A 25,096-nucleotide genomic window follows, 5' to 3' on the forward strand; every position below is an offset into this window, starting at 1 on the left:
CAGATTGAGGTGATAAAAGAGAAGGTCCTACAACTGATAGACAAATTAAAAACTAATAAGTCACCGGGTCTGGATGGCATACATCTGAGAGTTCTGAAAGAACTCAAAGTTGAACTTGTGGATCTTCTAACAAAAATCTGTAATCTTTCATTGAAATCTGCCTCTGTTCCTGAGGACTAGAAGGTAGCAAATGTCACCCCCATCTTTAAAAAGGGTTCCAGAGGAGATCCGGGAAATTACAGGCCAGTCAGTCTGACTTCAATACCGGGAAAGTTGGTAGAAAGCATTATCAAGGACAGAATGAGTAGGCACATTGATGAACATGGGTTATTGAGGAAGACTCAGCATGGGTTCTGTAAGGGAAGATCTTGCCTCACTAACCTGCTACATTTCTTTGAGGGGGTGAACAAACATGTGAACAAAGGAGACCCAATAGATGTTGTTTACCTTGACTTCCAGAAAGCTTTTGATAAAGTTCCTCATCAAAGGCTCCATAAAAAGCTTGAGAGTCATGGAGTAAAAGGACAGGTCCTCTTGTGGATCAAAAACTGGCTGAGTAATAGGAAGCAGAAAGTGAGTATAAATGGGCAGTCTTCGCAGTGGAGGACGATAAGCAGTGGGGTGCTGCACGGCTCGGTACTGGGTCTCATGCTCTTTAACTTGTTCATAAATGATTTAGAGTTGGGAGTGAGCAGTGAAGTGGCCAAGTTTGCAGATGACACTAAATTGTTCAGGGTGGTGAGAACCAGAGAGGATTGTGAGGAACTCCAAAGGGATCTGTTGAGGCTGGGTGAGTAGGCGTCAACGTGGCAGATGCGGTTCAATGTGGCTAAGTGCAAAGTAATGCACATTGGGGCCAAGAATCCCAGGTACAAATACAAGTTGATGGGGTGTGAACTGGCAGAGACTGACCAAGAGAGAGATCTTGGGGTCGTGATAGATAACTCACTGAAAATGTCAAGACAGTGTGCGCTTGCAATAAAAAAGGCCAACGCCATGCTGGGAATTATTAGGAAGGGAATTGAAAACAAATCAGCCAGTATCATAATGCCCCTGTATAAATCGATGGTGCGGTCTCATTTGGAGTACTGTGTGCAGTTCTGGTCGCCGCACCTCAAAAAGGATATTATAGCATTGGAGAAAGTCGAGAAAAGGGCAACTAGAATGATTAAAGGGCTGGAACACTTTCCCTATGCAGAAAAGCTGAAACGCTTGGGACTCTTTAGCTTGGAGAAACGTCCACTGCGGGATGACATGATAGAGGTTTACAAGATAATGCATGGGATGGAGAAAGTAGAGAAAGAAGTACTTTTCTCCCTTTCTCACAATACAAGAACTCGTGGGTATTCGATGAAATATATATATATATATATATATATATATATATATATATATATATATATATATATATATATATATATATATATATATATATATATATATATATAAATTGCCACTTTGTGACACAGAGTGTTGGACTGGATGGGCCATTGGCCTGATCTAACATGGCTTCTCTTATGTTCTTATATCTGATCACTTTATACAGGAACAATCTGCTTCCACTCATCATACAGCTATTTCCTTCCTGCTGGAACCTAATAATTGATCAGGTATCTGTTGGTCCCTAGTGCCCTACTATGCTGTGTTCTTCCTTTTCCATTATTCCTGACCTATCTATCCATCTCTCTCTCATATATAGGTACGTGTGTGTGTGAACACACGTGCGAGTGCTATGGAACCCCTGCAGCATCCATTAAATCAGAGTGCAAAGAAATAAAGCAATCAGAATATCTCTAGTTTAGAATAAAATTCACCCTTGTCCTTTTGTTAAATAATATCAAAAGGTGCAATTATGCATGTAAGAGGCAAGACCAAGTTAGATGGAGGGGTTTTTTTCCTTTGCTGCGATTTCAGCTAGAAGAAGCAACCGTTGCATAAAAAGGGCCCTTCCTCCCACATGAGCACAAAAGGAAAATGATGTAATCAGAGCAGAACCATTTGTACCACAATAGCAAAGGATCTGTCAACGCTCAGTTTTGTAAACTCTTACTTTTCAAGGGTTTACAGCTAAGTCCAGAAATATTTGGGCTGGCTTGTAACTTCCTGTGCTGGGTTTGAAGCCAGAAAACATTTCTTTTTTAAATTAAGCTAGAATATGAATATAACTGTTGCTGTACAAAAGAAAAACCACCACCCCCTCTCAAAAACAACCTGATTGGGCCCCATTGCATAGAAATAGTGTGAGGAAAGCCCTGTGTGCCATTCATTTAAGATGAAACCATGGAATTTTAAGTACTCAGGTTTATTGCAGTCAAAATGCAACCTCATGCTAAGTGATGATGGCTTGAGTTACAGTTCTGAAACATTCTAGAGCAGGGGTGTCGAACTCATTTATGAGGGCCAGATTTGACATAAATGAGACCTTGTTGAGCCGGGCCATGTGTATCATAAAATGTAATGCCAGGTAGCGGACATATAAACTTTATAAAGTGCACAGACACAATTAAAGATTTTTTTAGACTTAAAATAAAACATGCTTAAAATATTAGCACACTTGTAATATTTTGTTTTACAGTCTCTGATAAATGTCAACTCTTGCTATGAATTATTGCATCAAAAACTGCAGACAATGTTTCTGCTATACCAGTCTTGAATATGTGCTGTTCAGGTGTGCACATCTGTAAGTTGCAAACCTGCTTTTGATTCCTTGACATTCATTACAGATATCTCATGGTCAATGCTTTGAGCCTAAGACCCAGAGGAACATGAAGCAGCTGGACACTGTGAGCTTTTGTTCAGAAGTTGCTTCATGCATTAATCAAGAACATGTGAAGGCACCATGGCACAGGCTGAGGGTTATGTGCTTGTCTACAAAACTATAATGTTCCCCAGAAAAATGACTATAACTAAAAAAAAAAAATACAACTTCCCCCCCACAAAAAACTACAAGACAGAGAGTACAGTGGTCAATGTCAGCCTACTATCTGGAAAGTCTAAATTCAAGACCCCCAATCAAAGGAAAATGTGAAAGAAAAAATAAGGAAAATTTGCTGGGTAAACCTGGGGTGGAACACACTCAGCCTAATTTTAATATTTCTCTTCTAAATAGTTCACATGCTTTCCTATTGAGAAAGACTGAAGGGCATGAGTACAGTGAAAAAGAGAAGGGGAACCCAGTTAACCAATAACAAGCCCAACAAAACTCTCTCTCTCTCTCTGTAGCAAGACAAAAAGCTCATACCTTCACTAAAACGCTGCTAGACTTAAAAGCACTCTTTGTAGCTCTCCTGATGGTGTGGACTGGCAAAGGAAGCTCTGGCTCTTTCTTTCCTTCCCCGGGGCATGAGGAGGGAGAGGAGCCTCAGCCATTCATTAGAAGGAAGAGAGGCTTGTCTCAGTAGCTCTGCAGGGTGATTTATTGAGACTGGCAAACTTAATCACTCAGCAGAGCTATAGAGCCAAGCTCCCTCACTGGCTGAGGCTGCTACTCCCTCCTCCTCCCTTTGGGAAAAGGGAGGGGGGAGAGGGAAAGGTTGCTTTGCTGCTCTGGTTTTTCCAGGCAGAAGCGCAAAATGGTGACCGAAAAAAGCAGGCAAGGGAAGATGAAGCAGATGGCAAGCCAGTTGATGGAGGGCCTGATTGGAGCCCTCTGTGGGCCTGATCCGGCCTGCGGGCCATATGTTTGACACCCCTGTTCTAGAGCTTGTCTCATAGCCATATGCCCCCAAAACCCAAACACCTTTCATGCTAATGAACCAAGGTTGGTATTTATTTATTAAGACCAGCACTACAACCATCAGAAAGATTTACCTCTCATTTAGGTATGACTGCTGGTGATGAAAGTGCCATCAAATTACAGCTGGTTTATGGCAATCCCTGGAGGCTTTCAAGGCAAGAGACAAACAGGTAGTTTGCCATTGTCTGCCTGTGTGTAGTGACCCTGAACTTCCTTGCTGGTCTCCCATCCAAGTACTAACCAGGACTAATTCTGCTTAGCTTCCATAATCTGACAAGATCAGGCTAGCCTGGGTAGGGTTATCAGCCTCCAGGTGGGACTTGGAGATCTCCCGCTTTTACAACTGATCTCCAGCTGACAGAGATTAGCTCCCCTGGAGGCAACGGCTGCTTTGAAGGGTTGACTCTGTGGAATTGCATCATGCTGAGGTCCCTCCCCTCCCCAAACCCTGCTCTCCCCAAAGTCTCCAGGTATTTGCCAACCCAGACTTAACAACCCTAAGCCCGGGCCATCCAAATTGGGGCAAAATGACCACTAGTAAAGCACAAAATGTTTTCACAGCTTCACTTGAAATGACAAGGGGGTTATTGCAACAAGCAAATATGGCTACTGAAATCTGCAGAGTTTTGCCCCTTTCTTGTCCCCCTTGTAAACCAGTTCAGGGATCAAGCCTGCATTTTAAATTCTGACCGTAAAATTATATCATATATCTTCATACAATTTTTTTTGTTCCAATACCTCAATTTTCAAGGAACATATTATATTACACTACATCTTACACTATTTCTGGGGGCCTTGGAGAATGGGTATGAAATCAAGATAATATTTGAGCTTGAAGTATTCTGTTCTGTCTACCAAATTTATTTCCAGGACCTCAATGTTTAACAGAAACATAACAGAAACCTCACAGAGAAGCTCTGTATTCTATTTTAGAATAATAGAATCATAGAGTTGGAAGGGGCCATACAGGCCTTCTAGTCCAACCCCTTGCACAATGCAGGATCAGCCATCTCTGACAAAATTTCTCCAGCCGCTGCTTAAAGACTGCCAGTGAGGGAGAGTTCACCACCTCCCTAGATAGCTGATTCCACTGTTGAACAATTCTTACTGTAAAACAGTTTCCCCTAATATCCAGCTGGTACCTTCTTACCCTTAATTTAAACCCTTATTGCGAGTCCTCTCCTCTGCTGCCAACAGGAACAGCTTCTTGCTCTCCTCTAAGTGACAGCCCTCCAAATACTTAAAGAGAGCAATCATGTCTCCCCTCAACCTCCTTTTCTCCAGACTGAACATTCCCAAGTCCTTCAGCCTTGCCTCATAGGGCTTGGTCTCCAGGTCTCTGATCATCCAGCCTTTTTTCCAAGAAGGTTAACAAGATAATGTTAACCTTCACTTTTATTACTGGGAGCCATATGACCACCCTAAAAGGTTTCCATCACTCTCTTGTCCTAAATGTCCATTAAGAAATCCCTGTCATAAACCACAACAATGCATAACTTGTGCAGCAGCAGGCCACAAGCCTGTTTTCCATTATCTCTTCGTTTATATGAACAAATATAAAGATATATAAACAAAGATATACAATATATTGGTAAAGTAAAATAAACTGTGTAGCACATAAAATATACTCATATATCTCAATACTCATATCCTAGGAACGACAGTTTCAGTGTACCATACATATTGGCAAATTATTCCAATATTCAATACAAGACATTAAGTCCCACAACTGGGTACAAAAAAACAACATGAAACAAAACTTGCATAAAGCAACACTAGTTCAATGGGCTAAAGATAGAATCCAAAGTTCCCTTAGGTTGCCCAAACTTCAAGTCATTTTCATCATCCAAAAATGCCCTTCAGTTAATGCTGTCCAGTAGATGTTGCTTTTCAAATCTGGCCAACATTTCAATCCACAGTCTTGGTCAGAAAACAGATTCACTTCCTAAGCTGCTAAACATACAGAGACCTTACATTCAGAATATTTCTGCATTACAAATCCAAGTAATAGGGGTAACTGCACTCTCCACTGGATTTTAATCATATAAATCTTCAAAGCACCAGTCAAAAAATGGATGTTGACAATAGTTTATAACATTCAATAGCCAGTATTGCTTGTCCTGATTTGTTACATGCTCTAAGGCAGGGGTGTCAAACATAAGGCCCACAGGTCTAATCCATCCCCTAAAGGGCTCCAATCAGGCCCACCAGCAACTGGCCATTGTCTGCTTCCTTTTCCCTTGCCTGCTTCCTTTGGTCGCCATTTTTCCCCCTGCAATAAGCCAACCAGCAAAATAGCCTCTCCTTGCTCTTTCCCTCTTCCCCCTTCCTTTTCCCAAAGGGTGGAGGAGTCTCAGCCAATAGGGTTTAAGGTTTATTGGATTTATATCCCGCCCTCCCCACTGAAGCAGGCTCAGGGCGGCTTTGATTTAATCCAGCATTGAATAGAAGAGCTTAGCTCTGTAGCTCTGCTGTGTGATTAAGTTTGCCAGGCTCAATCAATCCCATTGCAGAGCTACTGAGCCAAGCCTCTCTTCCTTCTAGTGGCTGAAGCTCCTCTCCTGCCTTGTCCCCAGGAGGGAAAGAGCCAGAATTTCCTTAGCCCAATTCCATTCATCAGGAAAGATACAAAGAAAGCACTTTTAGGGTTAGCAATGTTTTATCAAAGGTATGAGTTTCTTGCCTTGTGAGAGAGAGAGAGAGAGTTTTGTTGGGCGTGCTGTGGGAGCAACTGGGTTCCCCTCCTCTTTTTCACTGTATTCATGCCCTCCAGTCTTTCTCGATAGGAAAGCATGTGAGCTATTTAGAAAAGGAAGAACAACAAGCCAGGATTAGGCTGATAGTGTGTGTCCAGCCCAGGTTTACCCAGCAAATTTCCCAGGATTTTTCTTTCACATTTCCTTTTAATTGGGAATCTTGAACTTAGATTTCCCAGATTGTAGGCTGATACTGACCACTGTACATGGCTGTCTCGCTGTTCTTGTTCGACACCCTTGCTCTAAGGTATAGTTCTAGTGGAGTCAGATGAATAATTGGTAACAACTGTGCTCAACCCAACCTTACTCGATAGTTCTTTAAAGTGACCAGTTCCAAATAAATTTATACATATTATTGCAGTGGATATTTCAACACTTTCCAGAAGTGAAGAGAGTTGCTAGCTTTGATTCAATCCATGTGGCACAAGAGTTTTGAGAACATGGATCCAATAAGATTTTTTATATAACAATATCTTCTGTACATTCAGATTGACATATGGGTGTGACTCAAGTTTTTCCAATACAACAAAATTAAAATCGGTCAGGGAGTGTCTATTATTGACCAAATGTTTCTCACCGCTCAGAATGAAGGCCCCACATACAACATTGAACATGCACATTTGATCATATAAACAATCCATTTAGCTGCACAGGTAATTAAAGATGGTAAAGGTGTAAAAGGTCTTCTATAATTAGGTAAATTTAATCGATCAGTTTCCCAAGCCAAATGACATATGGAACATGACCTGCATTTGTAATGGCCGCTAGGGGTCTGTTTATTCATTTTGGGAGCCATAAAGTCCGATCTTAGCAGTACTTACCAACATCAAATACTCTAACCACTACTCCACACTGGCACATAACCAAGCTAAACCAGAGGCCCTCTCAGCCAAAAAAAATACCATGCCATTTTTTGCCTTAATCTTAAGAACCAGAGCTGCACTGTGTGTTGTGTAAATGAAGCATGTGGATACAATAGAGCAACTTCTTCCCTGCACCTTCTATGTATAATGCCATTATCTGGCTTCATGGGCAGGGCAAGGAGATCTGGGCCAAGTGTATGGGCCTTTTCCCCCCCAGGTGACTGAGGACATAACAGCCCCAGACTGCAGTACAGCACCCACAAATCCAGAAAGACTAAATGGGAAGCCAGGCAGAAGGCACTGAATGAAATAGTAATGAAAGTGTCTGACTGGCAATGTAAACAAAGCTTTCCTTGGTACGAGCCTCTGCAACTGAGATCACTGCTGCTCTGAATGGCCATGTTGTTCTTCATTTTTCAGTGGTGGCTTCTCTCATGACCACCACAGTTGCAAGCGGCTTTGCAGGAACCCATCCCCCCTTGTCCTTTGTGAGCCATATCTTTGTCAGAGCAAGAGTTAATTCTCACATGCAGGTGCATTGCTTAATCTCCGTCATCTCGTAATGCAACACTTGCAGCTGACCTTTGGTCCAGATGTGACCTTATCTACAATGCATATGGTGCCAGAACCTAGAAAAAAGTTACATTTCCTGCAACTTTGACCTCATGGAGACTTACCTGCCCCTTTTGGGCTGGCAGCCATAATGAGAACATTTTGTCCTTACCTGATGCTAAGATCCTGTGCTATAGCATAATGCTGCCATGTCACATGATGGTGGATGCTGCTCTGCACTTTGAGTGGGGATTCGTTTTCCTTCCATTTTGAGAGGGGATTCCAATAAATCAGTGTCCAGTCTCAATCTGAATGAGTCAGCTGACTCAATTGAAAAGCACTGTGGCAGGGTGAAAGTGAAGTGACACCTTCCACTCTTCAAATATGTAATGCCATTGAAAGGTAGCAAGACTCTTTCAGAAGGAAACAGCCCCTAGAAACCCTGCATGGAGTAGCTGCAGCCTCCCACTCATGGAAGAAGAGCCAAAATATTATATCACTTTTTATAATGCTGAGCCCCACATGATTTATTTTGTGTATATATAAATAAAGCTCCGGGAACAGCAGAAGCTGATATGACAGGTTAAATGTGTGTCACTAGACAACTTCTAACAGTTTTTATGACCCAATTGTTATGATACTTAAAAGCATAACAAGCATCTATATTCACAAGGAAAAGCTGGTCCTTTCAAACCACTTGGGTGGTCTTTCTGGCTGTCCCACTTTCATCCCTCCTTCCTCTCAGACCAGCTTCCTTTTTATGAGCTGGTGTTGTAACATATGCATCCCTCCCTTGCAGTATAATATATTTGGATGCTCCATGCCCAGTATACAAATTTCATTTTCCTGCTTAATGCAATTAACAGTATAGTCTGTGGCTTTCCACTGCACGTGCAATCTGAGGAGGGGTCATGCACACTCACTTATCAGGCTGGTTCACATATGTGTGTACATCATTTGGTTACAATAGACAGAGCAAACATTGCTGTTTCCCCTTTGCTGAGCTAAAAACATATATATCTGAAGTGACACAGAAGTCTGATCTGTGACATCTCATTCACACAGAGATGAAATGGCAAAGGTGTGTATGGGAATCAGCCATACTTTCAGGTGGTGCTGAACACACTGTTACTCAGATCGCCCACAGCGTGACTCGTTCAACCAAGCAGACCTGTATCCTAAGGGCTAATGGAAGGAAAACAAAGCAGAGCTGAAATTTTCTCGTGCACTGTGGTAGACAGATGATAAGGCCAATGCAAGCAAAAAGGATGTCTTTTCATAAGCAAGAGAATAGAGCTAAGAAACTTGACAATTTATCACCCACATACTGATAATGATCTCCAATCAACCGCATTCCTGATCAGGTCAACTTGTATTTTGGATTCTCTAGTTTACACATTGAATTGAGCAATATTGTTATACCTACTCTGTGGTCAGGCCAACTGCATTCCAATTATAATTTGTATATCTTGAGAACCAATATGGTGGAGTGAAGGTCAATATGGTGCAGTGATTGCAAAATAAGACTAGGACAGGAGAATAATCCCTACTCCGCTATGAAGTTCACTGGATGACCTTGAGCTAATCATTCTTAGTATAGCCTTACAGGGTTGTTGTAAAATGGGGGAAATGGAATCACTCCATCTATCACCCTGAGCTCCTTGAAATGGGCTGTAAATGAAGAAGGAATTATTCCTTTATCCATATGATAAAGTTCTTAACTATTTTACAAGCTGATGAAGGTTACTTATGGAGTTTGTTGCCAGTTTGGCATGGAATCAAACATTCAGAGCCAATAGTACATGTGTAGATGTTACCGTGTGTTCTGTGGAAGCAACCACTGAGGCTGGTGCCCAAATTGTCTGTGTGTCAGGGTATGCACATGTAAAATGTCTCCTACATATGCAAAACAAGACATGGACTTCAGGAGATATTTTGAGTATGTATACACAGTTCCTAATTTGGCTCAGTGAGTCCCCAGGGAAGAAAAGAGGAAGAGGCAGTCAGGTATTTAACAAAAAAGTAACTTCATTGACCTAGTCAAGATACAGAATAGCAAATGGAAGGAAAATGGTACCACTATAAGGCACTGAAACTGAATTATTTGATGGCAAGCATATAGTAACAACTTGTGGCGGTTCAATAAAAGGCATTCACTTTTGCATAATCCTGGTGTTGAGCTATATCAGTTTAACTTAATATACGGTTAAAGTTTTAATGCAAATTGTGTTCCTCCTTCATAGCTTTCCAAAGAAACCAACCTGGAGAAGAGATAGTAACAAGTGTTGTCCCACAGGTAACCAGAAGATGTGAAGGGATGAGCAGGGCAAGGTTTTCAGGATAGGGTGGTATGGAATCCCTAATCGGGTAGAGATGCTATTGGAAGAGACCACCTGGCTGTAGGGTTGACCAGGTGAGAAGAGGAAAGAAAGAAACTGGGTGGTAGGGAGAAAGACATAGAGGTCAATTTCAGGAACAGGAACAGAAGAGATAAGGAAAAGCTTACTTTGCCTGTCTTGATGAGGAAGTCCAGTGATTTCATAACAGTATGGAAGAAGACTCAGGAGCAGAGTCAGTTCCAAAAATGGGAGTGGGGAGGGGATTGGCAAGCCCTTTTATGTACCTGGATCTATGTTAACGTGGCTAGGGGAAGTAGTGTCATTGGCTGAAGCTAATGCAGAGTTAGGATCCTCAGTGCATTCCAACAAAATTCAGGATCTTGCTACTCACAAGTGAGATTGGGATTGTGTTGCAGTTGATGGAACTTTAGCATCCAGCCCAAGATGTCATTAGTGGAAGTGTCAGAATCCGAGCACTTATTGAATAATTGAAGACTTCTGTTGTAAGAAAGTACTGTAAGGAATGCCTGTATGATGTAATGGGAGGGGTAGATGTGTCCCCTTGCAAACGACTGAGTTAACTTGGGTAGTAGGCATGTCAGACCTGTTGATGGTCAGTAGGTGGGTAGATAGACCTTCCTGGGCACTTGATTAGATTTCAGAAATCTACAGTGTGGTGGAGATTCTGCGAGAGTCAGTTATTGTCCTGCTAATTCTTGGAGGATCACATAAAAGAGCCCTGGATAATGTGCCTCTGAATTTATCATGGCAGCCAAGGTACTTTTGCTTGAAAGCACCTGAGTAAATACATGCCTTAACCAAGAGACTTGGACGTGGAATGCATCCTTGCCTCTGATTTCAGTAAGCCAGAGGATGTTGATAGAAAAAGATCTGGGTTTGGGTGGGACAAGTTGATGGGAGCAACAAGGGAGAAAGAGTAGCTGGATTGTGCAAATTAGATCTTATAAATAAAGCAAGAGATAATGACTTCCTCAAGGCCAGCCTGTGAACTTAGACTGGAATTTGAACCTGGGGCCAACAGTGTCTAAGGCCCACTACACCACACTGTCTGGTAGGTGAACTAGGGAAGAACTGGTTTAGAGTTACTGTTCAAAGTCTTCCAAAATAAGGAACACTGTGTGAGACTATCAGTAATTGACATATTACGCATGTCAGACCATTGAACTGACCTTTTTTAGACTGTGCTGTCCTAACAACGGACTAAAGTTGCTTTCATATATTTAAGGTACATTGCTTTTCTTCCATCTGTGTTTCTATTACTACTATTTACGATATTAACAATCACAAAGGAACAACATTGTATGAAATGACACCACTGCAAAAGTATATTTAAAAATATAGCTATATATCTGATTTATAAAAATATCAAATGTGCACATTTAATTACAGTGCTATTATAAATAGTTATCGTAACTGGAAGAAACATCATTAAAAGTCTTCAACCAGAGAAGCCCCAACACAGCAGATGTAATAAAAGCTTACAAAGAATCACTATAAATGAACTCACAGCTGGTTCCTATATGAATCTGGCGGAAAACTTACAGTAATATCAGATCTCTGGCACCCTCAGTTGATCTTGAGGTTGTTCATTATTAGCTCTTTTTAAAAACACCGGGGGAAACAATGTTACATAAAATGAAAAAGGATAAATTCTTCTCAGGCTGTTTCCCTCATCCAAACTGTGCCCTCTTGGAAAAACACAGATACTGTTTATTCACCCATACCTGGATAACCCAGGCTAGCCTGATCTTGTCAGATTTCAGAAGCTAAGCAGGGTATGCCCTGGCTAATATTTGGATGGGAGACCTCCAAGGAATACCAGGGTTGTTACGCAGAGGCAGGCAGTGACAAACCACCTCTGAATCTCTGAACTTAAAAACCCTATGGGGTCTCCATGAGTTGGCTGTGACTTGACAGCAAAAAACAAACAACCACCCCTTCCCCCGTTTATTCTGTGAATCTAACAGTGGGTTTAACAGATTCAAGGATCGAACAGGAATAACAAGCTTAGTTTATATGGTTATCTATTTGTTTGGGTTTAATTCTGGGGGGAAACATAGTGAAGGAAATAAATATATCAAAATTGGAGATCGATGGGAAGATGTACCTTTAATTGTGGAATGCTGAGAGTAATTAACTGAGACCTTGCCATTATACTCTATCTGTCGCCTCTCAAGCATGGAAGGTTAAACATCATTATGTTGCATGCTAATTTGCTGCTCACTCTCTGCCTATATGTATGGACTGGTAACTTCCATTTCAATGTATCTGAAGAAGTGTGTGTGCACAAGAAAGCTTATACCTTTGAAAGTGCCACTGGACTCAAACTTTATTCTGCAGCTTCAGACCAACACAGCTACCCACCTGAATCTAGCTTCATATCTAATTAGACCTTAAGGAATTGGGAAAGGCCTCCCTCTACCTGAGACCCTGAGGAGCTGCTGCCAGTCAAAGTAGAAAATACTGAGCTAGATGGATCAATAGTCTGACTCCGAATAAGGCAGCTTCATATGTTCATATATGAATTGGCAGAGCTGTATTGAATTGCTAGCACCTCCATTCTGTGCCTGAACTGGTAAGCAGCAAAAAAAAAAAAAAAAAGTGGTGGGAATCTGTTTCTGTATCTCTAGAAACAGAGCTTGGGGGCTGTTTTGGGGGTTTTTTTTAAATCATGTAAAATTAATGAAGCTTTTCCTGCATGTGAAACCTGTTCTTTTCTGAGTTTAATTATAAGTACTTATTGGAAAGGCTGTCTTCTTTAATGGAATATTGATTATTCAGAAGTGTATTTCTCCATTTACATGTTTCATTTTTTTCCCTACGAGCAGTGCTACTATAATATTTGCTAGAGGCTGCAAAATAATACACGCTTCCATGGTGAATTGGGGCTTTCCTAGAGCTACAGTTCTGCAAAGTACATAAGTACATAATTTCCGCTGAGATCTGCAATAGGGCTTGGCTGCTTATGACTATAGGCAGGATTCATCTGAGGTCTTTCCTTGACAAATGCTACTTGATGTATTTAATTTAAACAGTAAACCACATACTGCTGTATGCAGCTCAAGGAGCCTGGGAGCCGCTGAAAGAATGGCAATATTCTCTTTTCTTACCTTAGAGAGCAATCCTAAGCAGATCTATTCAGGATGGAGCTGAGGCTCAATGTTAAGAGCAGGCCCTTTTTTGTAGAAAAAGTCCAGCAGGAACTCATTTTCATATTAGGCCATACCCCCTGAAATCACCATTGTTTGGCAAAAAAGCCCGGTATAAGCTCATTTACATATTAGGCCACATCCCCTGGTGCTGAGCCAGCCAGAACTGTGTTCCTCTGCGTTCCTGCTCAAAAAAGCCCTGGCTAAGAGCATCTCCTTGGTATGCAGGAGGCCCCAGATTCAATTCTTGGCATTCGCATATTAAATCGGTGATCTGCTTGAGACTCTGGAGAGTTGCTGCCAGTCAGAGTAGACAGCACTTCATGAGTACTAATCCTATTCAGGATGGGGCAACCCCCCCCCGCCCCCTTACGGGAAACTGTTCTTAGAACTGCACAATAAACTAATTTGTCAGGCATGCCCATGAACTCCGGCGGGGAGGGCAGGATATAAATCCAATAAACCTAAACCTAAACTCTCTTCATTTGTTGCTCATCTGAAAAACTGCCAAGCACCTCCTTGGGAGGGGCTATGCTGGTGGGCATCAGTTCAGTCTATATTGTTATTTAAACACTTTTTTGTCCAGATTTTAACTTGCCTTTTATTTACAGGAATATCTTGTATCCTGGTGGGTTTTTTTAAAAAAACTAAGTGGTCAAAGCAGTTAAGTGCCTCAATAAAACAAATAGAATCAGTAAAATTAAACAAACTGAAACAACAGAAGTAAGATTAAAAACAGGAGAAAATGGAAACAGCAGCAGATGAATGATAATCAAAATTAATGAATATCAAAACCATTAAAAGCAGAAAGAGATAAAGCAAGTCTTTTGCTGGGCACCTAAATGCCAATGATGGAGGTCCCAGGCAGAATTCTGGTGCAGGCCCTCCTGATCCCCTTTTGGTCACTACTTGACTTACCTCTGTTGGAAGAGTTATCCAGAGAGATATTTTTGAAATTAATTTTAGTGTGCAGGCAGGTTCAAAGAAATAGGCAGTCCTCTGACTCAGAGACCATTCAGGGGTTGTAGGTCAAAGCCAGCAATTCCAGTTGCACCTGGAAGCACAAGATACAAGCAAGTCCAAAGTCTCTCCCACCCTGAGGCTTTAGATGCATGGAAATGAAGCCTGAAACTGCACATAAAATTCATACCCAATACCTCTTCAAGAGCAAGACAGAAAGAAAATAGTGATGGTAGCCCAGAATACATCTGTGTACAGGGCCAAAGGAATGCGACCACATTAGGGTTGCCAACCTCCAAGTGGGGCTTGGGGATTTCCCACTCTTACAACTGATTTCCAGACTACAGAGGTCAGTTTCCCTGGAGAAAATGGCTGCTTTGGAGGGTGGACTCTTTGGCATTACACTCCACTGAGGTCCCTCCCCTCCCCAGACCCACATATTTCCCCAGCCAGAGCTGGCAACCCTAGACCACGTGTGTTGATCCTGCCCCCACCTGTGAACAAGCACCTATCCCTCTGTGCCTTCAGCTCGTAGGAGCAGTGCCTATGTGCATACAAACTACACATGTGTAGGTGCTCGTCCCCTTATTCAGGAGTGCTAATATTCAGACATTCCTGAACATGGAGATGCGGCCAATGCATGTACAGGTTGTCTTGGATGCCACACTTTCAGTGGAGGCCAAGATCACAGCGGTTGCCAGATCTGCATTTTTTTCATTTTCAGCAGGTCAGGCATCTGGTCTCCTACCTCTCTCCCCCCACTGCACCTGGCCACAGTAATTTATACAATGGTCAACTCCAGATTGGATTACTGTAATTTATGCAGGGCTACCCTTAAGACTGACCCAGTAACTGCAGCTGATCAAGAACGCAGCAGCGCATATCCTTAAGGGGACACCATTAAGAGTACGTATAGATCTGATACTGAGTCAGCTGCACTGGCTTCCAGTTGAATTCTGGTCAAGTTCAAGGTCTTGGTTTTAACATTCCAAGCCCTATATGGACTGGAACTAACATATCTACAGGACCATCTCACTCAATATGTCCCTTGAAGGGACATCTGCTGGTGATCCCCAGCCCAAAAGATGTCTGCCTAGCCTCAACCAGAGCCAGAGCCTTTTTGGCTGTGGCGCTGGCCTGGTGGAACACTCTCCCAGGTGAGATCTGAGCCCTGCGAGACTTAATACAGTTCCACAGGGCCTGTAAAATAGAGATGGTCCTCCTGAGGTGGTGGCAATCTATCCATGTTGGTCATCCCTGTTCTACTTTATTCTGCTTTATTCTCTCATGGTGGATTTTCTCAACCACCCATTTGCTTAGTACTGTTTCATCTACAGCTACACATAATTAGAGTCCCTTGGGACTTGCTAATTATGTCGCAGATGCCAGAGGAGTAGAAATTAAATAATACCTAATAAAATAAATAAATGTGTGTTCGCACTGTGCCTGTATAAGAGAAGGAGAAGAATTGCAGATTTATGCCCCGCCCTTCTCTCTGGATCAGAGACTCAGAGCGACTTACAAACTCCACAAGTATAGCCACCTTCAAGAAGGGTTTAGATAAAAATATGGAGCACAGGTCCATCAGTGGCTATTAGCCACAGTGTATGTGTGTATATAAAATTTTTTGCCACTGTGTGACACAGAGTGTTGGACTTGATGGGCCATTGGCCTGATCCAACATGGCTTCTCTTATGTTCTTATGTTCCTATATCTTCTCCCCTGACAACAGACACCCTGTGAGGTGGGTGGGGCTGAGAGGGCTTTCACAGCAGCTGCCCTTTCAAGGACAACCTCTGCCAGAGTTATGGCTAACCCAAGGCCACTCCAGCAGGTGTAAGTGGAGGAGTGGGGAATCAAACCCGATTCTCCCAGATAAGAGTCCATGCACTTAACCACTATACCAAACATGTGTAGGTAGGTAGCAAGGCCACAGCACTGGTTCGCAGAGGGATGAGCCTAGCCCACTTGGTCCTAATCCTTTCATTGTGTATACAGGGCTAGTGAGTCTGTGCCTGGGGAACTCAGTTACTTGTCAGTAGGAGGAGAACCATATTTTATCCATTCCTCACATAACACTGCCTCTTGCAATCGGTAGAATTCATCCCTAAAAATGAGTAGGAGCCACTGAGAACCAGCAGGATTCTGTTTCTTGGCCATGCCTTAATTTGTGACAAAACATTGGGAATTTGCTTTGTTATCTATAGATCGTTGTGTTTTGTTATGCACACTCTGAGGAATTGGGTATATATGGGATAGTTGCAATAAATGAAGGATATTCCATCATGGAACTTGTTTTGTGCTGTTGAAGGATGACTTTGTTTTTAAAAACAACTCAACTTAGCCACAGGGATCTCTGAGTAATGTGTAAGATAATTGTCTTGCAATATGTATAGCTCCTTGCGTGGGGCACCAGCTTCTAAGTATACCTTTCTTTCATGTACTTGGTGCTAATTGTTTTTGCAGCGTGTGCTGTAGAACTGTGCCAAGGAATTGTGAATCACAGCTCTCTCTCTTCTTTTGTCACAAGGTTAGGAGGAGAAGAGATCACACAATGAAGTGGGTGGTGATCACACTGCTGTGTCACACTCTCAAAGCTCCACTATGACAATTTTGCTCATGTCAGCAGGAGCTTCTGTAGGTGCCAACCTGAAAATGAGCAAAATCAGCAACTGCAAATACATCTGCCTCCTCTTTTGTGGCCCCCATCTTGTGGAATGGCCTGCCTGAGGAGGTCAAGGGAACACTCCCACTCCCATGAATTTCCACAAACTATGCACAACTGGATTTACTCAAGAGGGCCTCTCTGCACAAGTAATAGGGTTCACTGTGCTAAATGGTTTATAAACTTATTTCAATAAATGATTGACTGCGATCTATACTGTTGTGTATAGCTTACTGTAAGTAGGATCCTATTATGTAATTTTGTACCACTTAATGCAGGAGTGGCCAAACTTGCTTAACGTAAAAACCACATAGACTAAGCATCAGATGTTTGACAGCTGCAGGACATGAACATCAGATGAGGAAGGGAAGGAGGGGTGAAAAGAAAGCAACTTTAACTTTAAATGCATTCTCCAAGCTATTGGCTGGCTTGGCTTGGAAAAGTGATTTAAAGAGAGAAATGCCTTTTCCTAGCTGGCTGATGGGGTCGTGGGGGCTTTGAGAGCTGCATGATATGTGTGAAAGATCCACATGCGGCTCCTGAGCCGCAGTTTGGCCACTCCTGACTTAACGTGTCGTGTTAGGACATGTGCTTCAGTTTTGTCAGGTGATTCCAGACTTCTGAAATCCTAATGCATTTTGTTGATTGTACTGACTCATGATCTGTAATCTGCCTTCAGTCCCTTTGAGAAAAGCAGCTAAATAAATTATTTATTTATAACGGTCATAGACCAGCAAACAATTCATAAAAGTCCAATTCATAACCAATAAAAGGTGATATAAATATACAATAATTATTATACACTAAAATATGATACCATCTAAAATATACATAAAATACAAATACAGACTTTAAGACACTGACACTGAAAATGTAAAATTAGTGTTAAAACCAAGAATAAACTAAAAACCCTGTCTAGACCTCTTTGTTTCTTCCCTTCATAAATAAATTATTTATTCACTGCCTAAGCCAGCATTTAAAGCAGTAAAATCATACAAAATTAAAACTGATTGTCCATAAAATCATACATAAAAGGCATAAAATACTGTTATAAAACTACAAATATAACAAAACATGGCAGTTACAGCCAACAGATTGGCAAAGGTGTTTAGCCATTTCCTGACTCCATCATTAGAGTTTTCCTTATTCTTTTGGCAAGCCAGCCAAATTTTGCTAATTTGTATGTAACCTCAGGGTTCCTATCGCTAAGAAGATTCTTAAGGAGTTGCAATTTTTGGCTACTGGTAAAAGGTGTGGCCGTGGAAAATTGAAGTACTTCTTCATGATCATTATAAGCCTCACAGTCAAATACGACAGGGACTAGAGATTCAATACCATCATTGCAGCTGCAAGGACATAATCATTCTTGGAATGGCACCTTTTTGTATCTCCCCTCCACCACCACTGAAGGGAGAATGTCCCACCTCGTAAGAGTAAACGTTCTCCTGTATTCATTGTTTGTTAAGCGGTAAAGGTACGGCATCGGGGTCACCTTGTTGATTGGTTCTGTCAGAGCTTGCCATTTGGTTGTGCTATTGAGGTCGTTTTGTCTGACAACGTCCAATATTCTCTGTTTCACTATCTCCCTAGCATTATCATAAGTGAGAGAACTGAGATATTGTTTGGAAAGACCGTAATAATGCATTCTGTCCCCTATGGCCCTAATCCATCTTGGGACCAAGGTATCTTGCACAATTAAACTGATCAAGCCCTTAGGGAAAAAAATAAGTTTCAACCAGAACTGGATGGCCAAAATCCAAAGCCTCGCTTCTACTGTAATCATGCCAGTTTCTATTCTAATTAATGCATTCGGAATGCCCTTGGGTACCTGGAGAACTGTTCTTAAAAATTTTGATTGAACACTCTCCAGTTTTTTGTAGTTTGTAGTGATGTTGATTGGGGCACCAAATGTTAGCTGGCAGAGAGATTTAGCCTTAATCTGAGGGCCGCAATTATGCATTTTCCCCCTTTGCCCCAGTAGAATTTTTGGACACCCCCTGCACTCCTTTTGGCATTTGAGGTAATCATGTTTATATTAGTGGTTCTTCTTCCATTTGCTTGAAACATGACCCCCAGGTACTTAAAGCATGACACTTGTTCGATGGGAATAGAATTTAAGTACCAATGGTGTGATCTGGGTGTCTTTTTGCCAAAGGCCATTACTTTGGTTTTAGTGTAATTTACCTCTAGATTGTTTTCCAGGCAATATTGAGTGAAAGATCTCAAGGCTTTTCTGAGGCCTAAAAAAGTCCTTGAAAGTAAAACAGCATCATCAGCATAAAGGACATATATGTTACCTAGCTTCGGTGAGTGGCATTCTGGTTTATTTATATGTGACGGCAAATCATTGATATAGAAGTTAAATAAGTAGGGGGCCAGGAGGCATTCTTGCTTAACCCCTTTGTTGGTGGAAATGGGATCTGTCAAATAGCCTTGATGGGAATATTTGACCCGGATGGTTGCTTGATCATAAAGGGCCTGAATAAGAAATAACAGCTGTCTATCAATGTTGGTGGCTCTTAATTTATTCCATAGGATGGTCCTAGAGATAGAGTCAAAGGCTGACTTCAGGTCTAGAAATGCAGCATATAATGACACACTTGAGTTTGAGAAATATTTTAAAATCAAGTGGTCCAACAGCATGCAGTGGTTTAATAAGGCACAACCTTCTCTGAAGTCAACCTGTTCCTCACCTAGGCAAAAATCGTTCTCAAGCCAGTCTCTAAATTTCCACAGTAAGTGTCTAGCATATAGCTTGCCTGTTACGCTCAACAGGCTGATCGGCCTATAGTTGTTTGAATCTTCTTTTTTATATATGGGGATGATGATAGCTGCTCCCCAGTCCTTGGAAATTTTCCCTGATCAATTTGTGAAAACAAAGCTGCCAAAACTGGGGCCCACAATTCTGCATTCATTTTAAATAGCTCTGGTGGAATTAGGTTAATGCCTGGGGCTTTCCCTGGCTTCAAAGTATCAATGAGCTGCTTTACTTCTGTACACCCCACTAGAGGCCAAGTTGGTAAGTTATGGATGATATCAAAATTAAGTGGGCTTGTAATTGTTTCACCATATAAGAACATAAGAGAATCTTATAATGATGTAACCAGGCATCTGGCAAAATAGGGCTGTTTAATATCTAAATAAATAAATGTTGAAGTCTACGGTTTCCAAAAAAGAGATCTTAGGAGAACCACGTAGGCTGCCCTAAGCTTCTGGAAAGGAGAAGAATAACAAATAAATATAATTCTTGAGGTGTGTGGAATTCTTCTGGGGCAGGTCTTTCCAAGCTGAATGCATTTCAGCAGACATACCATACCTTGCCATGCATGGTAGTTCCACAGGGACTCAATTTGTTTTCTCAGCCTCTCTGAAAAAAAGAGCTTGTTAACCTCTTGATGGGTTCCTGGGTTTCTCAGAGATTTATGGGTCCAGCAATATATTTGTATCCTAATTCATTAATAGTTTTTAAACTTCAAATAGCGTTACATTATAAGATTCCTTGAACATTTATTTATTTATTTTATTTAGAATTTATATCCCGCCCTTCCCACGAGTGGCTCAGGGGAAGACATGACAGCTTTAACACTAGCTAGCCATTTTTACCAAACGGGTGAATTAGGTTGCCATGATAGGGTAGCAGAGGCAGACATAATCTTACCTCTTGAGCATTAGCAGATGGATGCCTTCTGCTTCAACAATCAAGACTTCTGCACTCTAGAGGACAACATTGTCAGTTCCTTTTTAACCTTGGTTTCTTTTTGTGAATATGGATGTCTCAAAGGAAGGCCAAATGTGGAGAGTTCAGAGGAAAGAACCAATAACCAAAGCAGGGGGTGAGCTCAGTGCTTTTTGGTGTGTTTTATATGTATTGTTAGACTGTAGGTTTTTTTAAAAAAAATACCATTGTCAGAGGCTGTTATAATATTTATTGTAAGTGTACCATACAGTCTGGAGATAAGAGAAACCATATTTGAACTGTGATCACCTTGCAATTGCTGTAAAAAGGGTTAAGAACTTAATGGAGAACTGATCGGCTTAGTTTGGATTTAGATGAGTGTAACTCTGTTTAGGATTGCGCTGCAAGAGAACATTCCAGACAGGTCTACTCAGAGGTAAGTCCTATGTTATTCAGAGGGAATACTTCATAAATTTGCAGATTATACTAAATTGGGAGGGGTTGCAAATACAGTAGAAGACAGAGACAGGATACAGGATGATCTTGACAGGCTGGAAAACTGGGTTAAAACTGATAAAATGAATTTTAACAGGGAGAAATGTAAAATTCTCCATTTAGGTAGGAAAAATCCAATGCATGGTTATAGGATGGGGGAGACTTGTCTTGGCAGTAGTATGTGCAAATAGGATCTAGGGGTCTTAGTGGACCATACATTGAACATGAGTCAGCAGCGTAATGTGGTAGGTAAAAAGGCAAATGTGATTTGGGGCTGTATCATCAGAATGAAGTATAATGTCCAGATCACATGAAGTGATGGTATGGCATTACTCTGCTCTGGGTTAGACTTTACCTAGAGTATTGAGTTCAGTTTTGGGCACCACAATTTAAGAAGAAGAAGAAGATATTGGATTTATATCCCGCCCTCCACTCCGAAGAGTCTCAGAGCGACTCACAATCTTCTTTACCTTCCTCCCCCACAACAGACACCCTGTGAGGTGGGTGGGGCTGGAGAGGGCTCTCACAGCAGCTGCCCTTTCAAGGACAACTTCTGCCAGAGCTATGGCTGACTCAAGGCCATTCCAGCAGGTGCAAATGAAGGAGTGGGGAATCAAACCCGGTTCCCCCAGATAAGAGTCTGCACACTTAACCACTACACCAAGCTGGAATGTGTCCAGAAGAGGGCAATAAAAATGATGATGGGTCTGGAGACCCAAGTCCTATGAGGGAAGGTTGAAGGAGCTGGGTTATGTTTAGCCTGGAGAGGAGGCGGCTGAGAGGTGATATGATCACCATCAAGTATTTGAAGGGCTGTCATATAGAGAGGATGGTGTGAAGTTGTTTTCTATTGCCCTAGAAGGTCAGACCAGAACCAATGGGTTGAAATTAAATAAAAAGAGTTTCCAACTAAACATTAGGAAGAACTTCCTGACAGAGTGGTCCCTCTGCGGAACAAGCTTCCTTGGGAAGTGGTGGGCTCTCTTTCCTTGGGGCTAGATGGTCATCTGACAGCAATACTGATTCTGTGAACTTAGGCAGATCATGAGAAGGCGGGTAGGAAGGGTTCCATCAGTGCTTAGTGCTTGTGGTCCTTTCTTATGTGTCCAGGGAAATGCTGATCATCACTGGGGTTAGGCAGCAATTTTTCTCCAGGCCAGTTTGGACAGAAATCCTGGAATTTTTTTGCCATCTTCTGATCACAGAACAGGGGTCACTGGGGATGTGGGGGGAGGTATTTGTGAAGTTCCTGCATTGTGCAAGGGGTTGGACTAGATTCCCTTCCAATTCTATGATTCTAAGGCATGGGGACAAAGACACTGGGGTAAAAACCCTACAATATAATGAAATACTGTATCAACATGTATACAAAGTAATGCCCAAAGATGTTTAACTAAGATAGGGCAGAATTTTGTCGCAAGATTTAACCATTGTCTTTAGGTAATAGTTCACTGGAACATGTTTTATTATGTATTATGTTTATAAGTTAGATGTTTGTTTAAAAGGTTGAGCAGAATTTTGGCATTTTCTAACCTTTTAGTGTCTCTTGTTGAATTTCATAACACATATTTTACTCTTGTTGGCTTTCTGATACTTGATATTTATTGTGTTGTTGACTCTTCCAAACATATAAACAATAAACAATAATTTATCTTTATTCCATTTTTGAGACCTATCTTATTCCCTGAGCATCTTCGTTTGCAGACAGGGATCAGTTACATTCATGCAGACTATTGTACAAAGCAAACATTGGTTTAGTAGAAGGTGGGTCGCACCCAGTTATGAAATAAGTGATGCAAAAGCTTTTCCCTGTAGCCATAGAACTTTTAAGTGGAGATAGGGGAGGCTGAATCTCAGATATTATGCAGACAAGAACATGCACTGTAAGTAACAGACAGCTTGGGGCCTTCCTATTTAATACTGGCAGCCCCCCATTAAACTAAGAGTGTTTATTTTGTTGTATGGGGAGGGACTGTGGCTCAATGGTGGAGCATCTGCTTGGCATGAGGGGTGGTCCTGGGTTCAGTCCTTTGCATCTCTCTACTTAAGAGGATCAGATAGAAGATGAGACCTGCTGCTGCAGTCTGAGTAGACAATGCTAACAGTGATGATAAATCGAATGAAATAAAATGATTAGCATAAGGCAGGTTCAGGCATTAGTTGTATCCACGAAGACACCCAATTCAAGGTACTGGTGCTGATCCAAAAAGGGTCTCACAGTCTAGTATTTGCATACATCAGAAAAAGACACTCTTCTTGTGAACTCTTCCTCCAACACACACATATCATGATGTGTAGGTTCTATTTTGTTTAAAATCCTTCCCACGAAATTAAGAAGGGTATTTTTCAGTTGTACATATTTGTGGAATGAACTGTGAGGAGATACATTAGTATACCTCATGAACTTGACAGCAATTATAAGAACTTAGCAGGACTGACATGTTCCCACTCCCAATGGGGATTCCCTGCTGTGAGCCCCAACCCCCACTGGCTCTCAGTAGGTGGAGGAGGGGGGAAATAAGACAACAACATGCTGTTGTGCTGAGGGCATGATGTCATTTTCATGGCAAACCAGGAATTGATACGCCACTCTAGGATTAAGCAGAAATTTTATGGTTACCATGTCCCTGTTCTTTCCCCCCGCCCCCAGTCTTCAAGCAGGTGCTAGCCATTGACTGGCAATCCTATGCCTCAAGTATGTTACTGTGACTATGAATGTTATATTGCTTTATGTGTGTCTTATCGTGGATTTCCCCCAAAGAATGTGTGGTTGTTTTATACTCTCCTCTATCAAGCTACCTCCAGTCTAAAAGGTGTGGATATAAATATTTTAATATATCAATCAAAAACAGTTTTGTCCTTGTGGATCAGCTTTTCCTCCTGGTCATGAAACATGAGAGCTTGTTTTGCTCTCCTTGTCCTATATACAGATAAATAGCACAAAGGGTGCTGCTGTGTAAGAATCTATCACTATGTCCTTCATAGGGCTTCCCCCTCAAAGCCTTTTGCAAATCCCATCAGAGCTCACAATGGCCAGGAGCACACCATGACAAAACACCACTCTCTGAGGCTGTACCAGAGTTTGCGTGGGATTAACATCTGCAACCAGCTCCAGTGCTAGTTCCTTTAGGCATGATTTTAGGAGCTGCTACCCTATCATAAAATATCTGGCTAGAAAACAACATCCTGCGCTGCACTGCAGAAGAAGACTGTTCGACTTTATAGAAGTAGAAAAGAACACCCTTAAGTGTGTCAGAAGAATGAATATTACACAATGAATATTACAGTATTCTTGATCTGCCCGTCTTCTTTTCTCTTTACAGGAAGGCCTGGCTGTCCAGTGTTGGAAGCCCCAGCTCTCACATTGAAAAGGCCGACTTTTCCAATGAGAGGGAGATCCCAAAGCTGGACTTCACCGGGTTTACAACTAGATACTAATGGGAAAAAAGCAAAATATAGAGTCTTAAATTGCCATTGCTGTTGCACCGCAATTTCCATGTCTCCCTAAAGTGGGATCTGTACTTTCGAGAAGCCTTCTTATATGCTAGGAAATGTAACAATTGCCTCATTTACAGTGGGGAGAAACTGGAACAAACTGGATTAGAAAAAGTAGTAATGCTTTCTTGTTGCTAAAAATGTCTTATTTAGAAATACAAAATTCTCCCCATATTAACGCTGTCTCTTACTATTGAAAAAGGCATACAGGAACTCTTTTTCAACATTAGCAGACTTGATCCATAATCTAGTATGTTAATTAAGCATCCATTGATTTCAAAGGGACTGCTATGCACATAACTGAACCAGACAGAGGCCTGAGGATTGGGAATACTTCCCACATTAGCATGCATGTTTAGCTGCTTAGCTATTTACCTTTCTAACCTGCC

The 25,096-nt window shown here is 41.6% G+C and overlaps 1 protein-coding gene across 1 annotated transcript in view; it reads left to right on the forward strand.

The window, feature by feature from the left end:
* Window positions 1–24,877, forward strand: part of ACYP2 (acylphosphatase 2) — an 82,695-nt gene extending 57,818 nt beyond the window's left edge. The window contains exon 4 of the mRNA XM_060249149.1: window positions 24,536–24,877. Coding sequence (XP_060105132.1) covers window positions 24,536–24,650 — 115 coding nt within the window. The 3' untranslated portion in view covers window positions 24,651–24,877. The remainder of the gene's footprint in view (window positions 1–24,535) is intronic.
* The last annotated feature ends 219 nt before the right edge of the window (window positions 24,878–25,096 follow it).

This window comes from Heteronotia binoei, chromosome 1, assembly GCF_032191835.1.
Source record: "Heteronotia binoei isolate CCM8104 ecotype False Entrance Well chromosome 1, APGP_CSIRO_Hbin_v1, whole genome shotgun sequence".
Classification (NCBI taxonomy): Eukaryota; Metazoa; Chordata; class Lepidosauria; order Squamata; family Gekkonidae; genus Heteronotia; species Heteronotia binoei.